The sequence below is a fragment of the Priapulus caudatus genome, unplaced genomic scaffold (assembly GCF_000485595.1).
Source record: "Priapulus caudatus unplaced genomic scaffold, Priapulus_caudatus-5.0.1 Scaffold1029, whole genome shotgun sequence".
Taxonomy (NCBI): domain Eukaryota; kingdom Metazoa; phylum Priapulida; class Priapulimorpha; order Priapulimorphida; family Priapulidae; genus Priapulus; species Priapulus caudatus.
Genome location: NW_014578090.1, coordinates 61,383 through 71,501, shown reverse-complemented (window position 1 = coordinate 71,501; position 10,119 = coordinate 61,383). Strand labels below are relative to the sequence as shown.

The 10,119-nt window shown below is 43.8% G+C and overlaps 1 protein-coding gene across 1 annotated transcript in view; it reads left to right on the top strand.

Annotated features, from left to right (window-relative positions):
- Positions 1–9,765: 9,765 nt before the first annotated feature.
- The window catches only part of LOC106815047 (adenylate kinase isoenzyme 1-like), a 14,974-nt gene continuing 14,620 nt past the window's right edge, over positions 9,766–10,119 (top strand). The window contains exon 1 of the mRNA XM_014819472.1: positions 9,766–9,775. Coding sequence (XP_014674958.1) covers positions 9,766–9,775 — 10 coding nt within the window. The remainder of the gene's footprint in view (positions 9,776–10,119) is intronic.

Below are 10,119 nucleotides of genomic sequence, written 5' to 3'. Positions count from 1 at the left end.
CCATCATAAACATCCTCATCATCATCATCATCATCATTATCTTATTTTTATTATTTTTATTATTATTATTCTTTTTCTTTTTCTTTTTCGTCGTCATCTTCGTCTCTCCCTCTTTCGTGTTCTTCCTCTTCTTCCCGACAACAACAGCAGTAACCAAGATGGGACTCAAACCTCGTGTCCATCAGTCCAAGGTTCTGCATGCCAGTCATCAGGAAATCGCCAGATGACACCCTCTCTATGTAGTAGAACTACAAGCACAACTATATACGTTTATATAGCCAACTATATACGTTTAGCCAACTATATACGTTTAGCCAATTATATACGTTTAGCCAATTATATATCCGTTAAAAAACTTGGCTCTCAATTCTCTTAACTGCGATGCGTCTCTCTGGCGGGGATAATAGGAAGCACAGGGAAGCGATCCACTTAGAAGGACACAGCGACCTAGTTCGTGGCCCACGATACGGATAGTAAGCTGGTACTGCTATATGAAACACTGACCGATAACACGACCTTTATTGAATTTCCTGACCGGTGCATATATCGCATGTTTACGCGCCTGAAATCGCGTCAGATTATGTAAAGACAGCAACGAGAGCACGTCTTCTGCAAATACGGACAATATAGCAGGAAATTAGAACATTGTAATGCTAGATAGAAAGTGAGCTTAATAGCTCTATAATAATAGCTTATTATAAGCTATAGAGTGAAAGATAAGTCCTCTATGAGATAGGTCATAAGAAAAGTCTTCTTCGCACACCGATTTTCTGATTTCCGGATAAAAATCTCAGTTATCTTAAATAAACATGATGCACGTGCTGGAAAAACACTGGAGACACGGAAAGAAAATGAGAGCAAATAAGTGAAAGTGAGGGCCCGATGTTCCATGAACAGGAGGAGAAAGTTAACAAGCTGAAATGTGCTGAGTAATCCACCCAGTGATATCTACACGTGTATCTTTGTGTTTGTCTGTCTGACTGTCTGTTTCTTTCACCGTTAGTTTGTGTTCGTGTTTGTGGTGGCACTGGTGGTATGAGTCTGTGTATACCTGTGTGTGTGTGTGTGTGTGTGTGTGTGTGTGCGTGTGCGTGTGCGTGTGCGTGTGCGTGTGCGTGTGCGTGTGCGTGCGCGTGTGCGTGCGCGTGTGCGTGTGTGTAGACACTACTAGACATATGATATATGTCAGCCCCGATACCTTGTGGAGCCATCCTCGGCAACATACGAGCTTCTATACAAGCCCCTGCGTTCATCCGTCAGCTTTCCCTCATACTGCATGAACACCTCGTACGTGTTCCCAACCTGCAGCTGCTGCCACAGATTTACAATCACATACTCATTCACCGTGTCATAGTCGACGCTGTGCACGCCGACGTCGCGCGCCACGCCGCTGCCGACGTTTCCGGTCTGTCGCACCGCCACCGACGTCCGCCGTCGATCGCCAACTTCCGCCAGTGAGGAAGATCCGGTTGTCGCGTGCGTGCACGACGACGGTGACGTCGACCGTTCCGCGGAAGGTGAACGCGTCGTCGGCGCGCGTGTCCAGCGACGTCTCCAACCAGACGTTCGTAAATGCCGCGGCCGACAGCCGACCGTCGGGCAGGCGCGCCGAATCATGCGGCTCGAACGTCGGCACCGCCGGCACGTCTTGCGTTCGCAGCGTGACGCAATGTAGACGACGACGCCGACGCCGACGACGACGGCGACGAAGGCGAGGAGGACGGCAATCGCTTGGCATGCCGAGAGACGCAGCGTGCGCTTGCCGTTGTCAATGTTGCCTTCTTGTCTCATGTCGTACACGTAGCCCGCCATCTTGTTTAGAATTCGTCTGCGGTGGTATGCGCAGGCATGGTCTACGGGCGTGCGCGCGGGAAAGACTCTACTAGTAGTAGCAGGTATAGAACTGCTACTAATGCTGAACTAGCGTCAGGTTCACGTTGATGTTGTGTGGATGTGTGTGTGTGTGCGCGCTCTTATCTCTGCACCCGTGTGTTTGACTTCTGATCTAGCAGCATACGCGTGGACACTCATGGTGCATGCAGTGGGCATGTTTACGATATGTCGAGTAGCATATATATATATATATATGTATATATATTCAAATATATAATATATATATTACATATATATATTCCCGCGCTAGGAAGGTACACATTAATAACAGAATTATTGATAACGCGTACCAGAAGATAAGCAAAACTATTACGGTTCGTCGAGTTGTCGAAAAATTAGAAGAGAAACACAAATAGACAGAGAGAGGGGGAGGGGAAGAAGGAGAGAGTCGAGAGGAAAGAGAGAGAGAGAGAGAGAGAGAGAGAGAGAGAGAGAGAGAGAGAGAGAGAGAGAGAGAGGGGAGGAGACTGAGAGCGAGAGGGAAGGAGCGAGAGAGAAAGAGAGAGAGAGAGGGAGAGAAAGAGAGAGAGGGGGAGAGAAAGATAGGTGAACAAAGAACAGATGTATTTTATAAAAATCATACAATAAAAAGACGATACAATTATGTGAGGCTTGGTGTTGTTGACTTTTACTACATTATAACAGTTCTATGAGAATTTAAATATATTGCTATTCATATAACAAGCTGATAACACCGCGGATATCATATATCGGTCGTTTCAAAGTTCATGCGTTTATTGCAGCATATTATCACTAAACCAGAGTGCTTCGACTTTAGATGGTAGATATATAGCCACACGGTGTTTTCGAGCAGAATAGGGAGCACTGCACATTAACTAACACTACATCTATACTAACGATAGAAATGATATCAAGAGCTAATAATACCTGGTGTAGTAAGAGTACCAAATTTGGGCATGTGACATCAATTATCAGCGCTCTAAGCGGTGACGGAAACCGATAGCCAAAATGCGTAGGGGCGTTGAGGTAGGTGAATAAAGTTGATGCGAGGCGGCGTGAGGCATGTGGGAGCTAGGGGAGCCAATATCTCAGCATAGGAGTATCGTATTGACAAGCGGTTGGTCTTGTTTTAGAGAACAAAGAATTATTCTAGACTGGCAGGCAAAGTAGAATAATGTTGTCGTGAAATAGCACTATTTTCCCGTTTTTCCGTTGTACACTCTAGGTATTATTAGCTCTTGATGATATGTGTATATGTAATAGAAACACAACGTGTGAAATGATCGCGGATTGGATGAGCTCAGAATTCAGTTATAGCTTAGAGCTAATAATACATGCTATAATGTACAATATACAATAATATAATATATTGTAAAGTGTGGTTTGCAGATGTTAGAAATAGTAGTTGGGTGTTTAGAAATGTCGCGACGGTGGTTGCATATAATGGTAGATAATTCCTTATTATCTACTTCTGATAATGGGTTAGTCGGCGGCAGCGCGTTTGATGTAGTATGGATGATGGAGACGAGAAACGGTTGAGAGTCAGTTGTTGTGCATGTGGGCAGCGGGTGTGGTTGTCCGCGCGCGCGATTGATTTCTTTGTTGGCTAGAAACGTATAAATGAAAGGTTCTTGGTTGAAGGAGGACGGACGAGAGTGTGCGGGTCACGCGGATGCGTGCCTCTGTGCGCACGCACGGGGGTGCGACTTTTGAGAAACAATAATAATATTTGGTAAACACAACTGCTTGGACTTTGGAGTTTCCATTCTTCATCTCTACAACAAATCCACTTTGAAACGGGTAACATCACCTCATCTTTATTACATTTTTGGTGCCGTCGACAGTTCGAACCGGGTTTGCGGACATAACGCAAGATGCTACCACTACAAACGATTCACGAGCCACGGAGCCACGGAAGATACTACGCAAGGAAGATGGAGACGGAAGAATTAAGACACAGGAGGAGTCGCTGGGTACACCGCTGGCAAGACGACTGGAGAGAGAGAAACGGAGAGCAGACGAGAGAGCAAGAGAGACGGAGGAAGAGATAAGAGAGAGATAGAGAGAGGGAGAGACGGAAGGAAAGAAGGCAATGCCGAGACGCCGAAACAGACAGATGCCGTGAAAGCCACGGAAGCCGAGAGAAGAAGCTAGAAGAAAGAAGAGGAAGATATAATGCCGTGGTAAGTCATACATTTTTCCTAGTAAAAATTTCGCTGTGCTAACGCTGTTTACTGTCGCCTGACTGCTAAGTATACTGACGATATTGCCTGTTGCACATTTATGTAAGTGGAGCGCGGACGGTTTGTGCGATAATTTTAGACGCGTTATAGGGTGCATAAGGTATAGAGAGCGTTACACGGGCTAAGATAGATAGCCGTGGCACGCGTGTGATAAAGGGCGAAGAGGGCCCTACGCGAACGTATTCGTGTCACGCGTCACGTTTAACGCATGGAAAAGAGGTTAGCATACGCGGCTAAAGTTATGTCTCTGTAAAGACAAGTTGCGTACACGGTCCGAGAGAAGGACTACGGGGGATTTCTGTGGCAGCATATATACTCTGGGAATCCTCCACATAACGTGTCAGGGAGCACGGGATATAGATACGCTCGATGTGTAAGTACCCTATGATACTAGGGCGTACCTAAACGATATAAGGATTCGTTCAGTCACGCCATAGTGAAGGCACAGTAGATAATCGTATGATATATAGTTATGCACAGGTGTATAGTTGGATACTATAGAAGGCTGGCAACGCGATAATGGCAAGCACAGATGATTAGTTATTTTGGGAAAAATGTGACGCGGAATACGGCAGAGTATATTTAGTTAGGAACATGTTGTTATGACATATAATAGGCATGTTAATACAGTAAATGTGTGAACAGTGTTTGTTGTTGTTACATATCGATAGCATATATAGGAATGATTGTGTATGCATGGGTACCCATATTTTAAATAGATTGTAAATATTGTGGTGCAGTCTGCTAATTTTTATTATTTATTAATATTGTGATTCACTTTTGCTTATAGTATATAAGCAAGAAGGTTCTAGTATCGGGGACCATAGTGAATATCGATTGAGCAAGATATGAATTTTAGGGGTAAATGAAGAGAGTGTGCGGGTCACGCGGATGAGTGCCTCTGTGCGCACGCACCGATGTGCGACTTTTGAGAAACAATAATACTATTTGCTAAACACAACTGCTTGGACTTTGGAGTTTCCCTTCTTTATCTCTGCAACAAATCCACTTTGAAACGGGTAACATCACCTCTTCGTTACAATATAATAATAATAATGTATATAATGTATATAATGTATATATATATGTATAATATATGTATATTATTATGTATAAGCTATGTATAAGCTATAGTATATTATTAACTATATTGAAGACATACAGAGAGACATATAGTAAGGCTGATACATGGAATGCATGCAGGGACATGGTGAGGATGCACGCAGACACACGGCGCATGCGCGAGCAGACGACTAGCGGCGCTGTTTCGTCGCCAGGCAACCGCTTGTTTAGTGTTTACGTTCGGCGGAGTTGGCGACTTGGCGTGCTAACTCAAGCCATCGCTCGCTATTACGCAAGATACTACGAGAACGAATCAGGTAAAACGTTGTTATAAGCGTAATTCTATGCGGTGACAATAGGTAAACTTCGTTTGCGGTTATATTACGTGCCTCGTAGCCTCCCGCTATACTATCTACATATGATTGCGTATATACCTCGTACTCGGTTCGTAGTCTGACAGTATAGTAGGCCTATAGCTTTGAGCCGCTATAGACTATAGCCTATACTAGAGTATAGGCTCAAAAAACGATCGGGGAGCTTTGTTCGATAGAGGTTCGGTATGTGTATTGGTGATTGTGTATTCTCGCAGCTGGTTGCATAGATACAATAATTTAACACAACAAGAGTAGTAGAGGAGTAACAAACCTAGCTCTAGTACTATAGCCCGCGGATAGCTGCCTGCGGCAGGCCTGATAGGCAGGCGGTTAGGCCTGCGGCAGCTATCAGCGGGCTATAGTACTAGAGCTATAAGTTTAACAAACCCTTTTTGGGTTACTTTATAGGTCAGACTCGGGTTTTATATTCACTATTCCTACAATAATGTAAGACAACAGATTAGGATCTGTTCTATTCATTGAAATATATAAAGACACTACTACTATATACTAGTACTATGTATATACTAGTTTATCTTTATATATTACTGTATTACTATGTGTCTACTATTGAAACCTCGTTCGGTTAAGTTTTAGTTTGTGTTAGTTAGTTATGTCGGGACAGTGCCCGATGGTGTATAGGCACGTGATCGTGTAGGTGGTAATGTTCTAAATCCTGCGTTGTGTTATTGTTCTTAACCCGTGGTCTCGTTTCGCGTTTGCGTTTCCGCTTGAAGGAATGTCAGCTAGTTCCCCTGTGTCCGGTGAGGCGTAGTAACGAAGATAACACCAATGATTAACACAAATCCATGAATGAGTTTTCCACGCACAATAATTTATTATCGCTCACGATACACTCGTGAGCAAGAGTCCAGAAATATATCAGCACAACATATGCCTCTGTCCGTCCGTCCGTACGTCAGTCTCTGAGGTTGTCTGTCTGGCAGTCTTTTAAGTCGTCCGTCCGTCCGTACGTCAGGATTTTCCAACACAGTGAGAATATATGCGCGCACAAGGAGAGCTCTCGAGCCTCTAAGGTGTGTCATATATATATATAACTAGCCAGGTTACGTCATCTTATTCTACGCGCGCGTGAGACCGTGCTATATACACGTGTACAGGTTCTTCTCTAATAATATGTCGCACATCTAGCGATCACGTCTCGTCCACGTGTACACATGCATGTAGTCGACATTAGGTTACTCCAATGCGAACGTGCTGAACTCCGAAATCTGCCTTCACAGATCCGGGTGTGTGTCACACGCAGTAGAATGAACATCCTGTGTGTCGCCTTCTTAGCTAGTCACATATATAATTTTACTATAACTATTTGAAATTAATTACTTTAACTGAGCAGTTACTTTTGAATAAAACAATAAGAATGAACTCCGCAATGTTACACTATATTACTACTATGGTTCTGTTACTGTTACTGTTAGTTTACATTATTCGTCCTAATATCTTTTCTCGCATATTATTTTATTGATATTCTCTAGGGCTATTAGCAGTAACGATCGTACTTCGGCTATCAAATCTAACACTCCTGTCGGGTTCTCGGTCGTAGAAGGGAAAGATATGCTACGTCGGGTTTTTCATTTGTATGTACGCGCTAGTGTGTGATCGATTTGTATATATATATATATATAGTGTGAGTTCTTGCAGGTGTCACACCTATTAGCGAGGTTTTCAGTGGAGATTTGCATGAGTAAAGCTGCTTATACGGAGTAACAGATGCAGGGATGGGCAATTCGTGTCAGGTGAGTGCTCCTCAAGATATTCATATATCCTTAAAACGATGTATTTATTATTAATATTATTATTATTTATTATCATTATCATTATTATTATTATTATACACACGTATGCACGCACGCACGTACGTACGCACGTATGCACGAACGCACGTACGTACGCACACACGCACGCACGTACGCACGCACGCACGCACGCACGCACGCACGCACTCATGTACTCACTCACACACTCACCCGCCCTCTGTCTGTCTGTTCGTCCGTCTGTCCGTCCGTCCGTCCGTCTGTCCGTCCGACCGTCCGTCCGTCCGTGTCTGTTCGTCTGTCTGTCGCACCTTTTGTCTCTTATAACCTTTTATCCTTCATGTCTTTCTCTTTCTCCCTGTCTCTCCTTCTGGAACGCCGTAGTATGACCCAGATACTACTAACAATATACATATATATAATATCAAGAGCGTATAAAGAAGGTTCTTTAAGAAGGCTTCTTTATACGCTCTTGATAATATGTCATATTTCAATATAAACTACTAACAATGCATATGCCATATTTCAATATAAACTACTAACAATGCATATGCCATATTTCAATATAAACTACTAACAATACATATGCCATATTTCAATATAAAATATTGAAAATATTTCTGCAGAACATACTTGTCTTGATTTACTCCCTAAGTGCTAGCCTTTCATACTCCCTTTAATATGGCCTTCATATAGCCTTTCATATCTATATCATATCTATATCATATCTATATCATATCTATATCATATTTCAATAAGATTTTAAGATAGCCTTTCAACTGATCCAACGTTAGTCAAGAATGCGCGATAGAGGCAAGGACGCACCTCGTGCACGGTGGTCTACCGTAAATAATATATAAGCCTATTAATATTAATATATGCCACAACAGCGATCCACGCCCCTGCCTGGTTTTTCCGTCTGATCGGCGACATTACTGTGTCGCACGCACTGTGCACGCGGATCACCAGGCAATGCGCAGCCGACATTGTACATATAACGTTGATGTGTCACCAGCGCTGGTTGCTATCAACACTGTCCCAGTTACGGGGCAAAACGGACTGACACGATGCGATTCCGCTTGCTGCTGTTTCATTCGCCGCAATGGTCGACATTCTGCTATCAACACTGTCCCAGTTACGGGGCAAAACGGACTGACACGATGCGATTCCGCTTGCTGCTGTTTCATTCGCCGCAATGGTCGACATTCTTTCTACACAAACAAGCAGTGTTTAGGGGCGTAGCTAGGGTGAAATAGATGTGTACGCACCCGGGGGGTCAGGGGGTCCTTCCCCCCGAAAATCTTGTAAAGGTAGATCGCAGGAAATGGTATTTGAGGCACTTTTGTGTAAATGTACAGCCTTCATTCTGAGTACGACAATTATCTTTTTAGTGGAACTATTCTCTTCATGAGCAACAAGATGTGATCACTAAAGATCACTATAACCAATCATGTAATTTTTGTTTCATTATCAAGACATGTTGAACTAACGCACATTCTTAAACTCTCTCTTTCTCTCTCCCTCTCAGTGTGCGTGCGTGCGTGCGTGCGAGCGAGCGTATGCGTGTGCGGGTGCGCGTGGACGCGTGTGTGTGCTCAAACACACACACATCACTCATTGCACATCACATCACGTACCGGCATTGTTTAAGTCGCGTTCATTATTCAATATGTAGGGGTGACCACCGCTGGGATGAGGGCGACAGCAAAACTCTTTCTTGGAATTGTGAAAAAACTGCAAAAAAGCTCAAAAAAGCTCAATTATATAATTTAACCTATGCATCAGGTGACGTTTTGTACAGCCGCGCGACTATGTAAAAATATTGTTAGTCCAACAGAGGGGGGTAGCTAGCCACCCAAGCCACCCCCCTCCCTAAATCCGCCACTGCTGTAGTAAGCTTGTGAGTAGAGATATCTCAATAGACATATGTCGAGATGAGGACCAGTCTACGCTGGATGACAGTGTGTGAAAATGGTTGAATCAAGAGATCAAAAATTCTTTTAAAATCAATGAAACATAAATTCGCGCTAAACGCTAAATAAAATATAACGGTTCACGGTAAATAAACAGACATAAACATGACTGACTCTCTCTCTCTCTCTCTCTCTCTCTCTCTCTCTCTCTCTCTCTCTCTCTCTCTCTGGGTTTTTTTCTCTTTCTCCCTTCTCCCCCCCTCTAATTTCCTGCTCAACTGGCCAGCGGTCAGACCATACAGCTACTACCCCGTCAGGTGGAGCTTGTAGGGCCGATATAAATCGTGGGCTCTAGCACCCCAAACTGTTACACGTACGGGCCTTGGACCGCGGCTCCGGTTACTCTGTTTTGCCTACGCATTGTGCGTGGGTAACGCACGCCAGCAGCAGCGGCATGGCTGGCTGAGTAGAACGCCTCTATGCTATGCAGCTGGCATTTTCGCTTGGCTTGTTTCGCGCATCGGGCAGAGGGGGCTGGCTCGTGATGAGTGCAAGTAACTGCAGTTAATGACAATGAAACTGGCTTTCACTGCGGGGTCGGAGTCACAGTTCTTCCATCCATCGCTTCTTGCGCGGCAGTGGTGATGCGGCGGTGATGATGAGTCCCCGAATTGACTTCTTGTGTGAGCGCAGGGATGTCTACGCGAATGTTGATGCTATGGACGAGGTCCTCTCCTTATTTAGCGTTGGATGATCATATCATATATATAATAATAATATATGAAATATATATATATAATTATATATATATTATATTTTATATCATATAATTAGGCCATATAGATATATAATATCATATATATGTGTGTGTGTGTGTGTGTGTAGTGTGGTGTGTGTT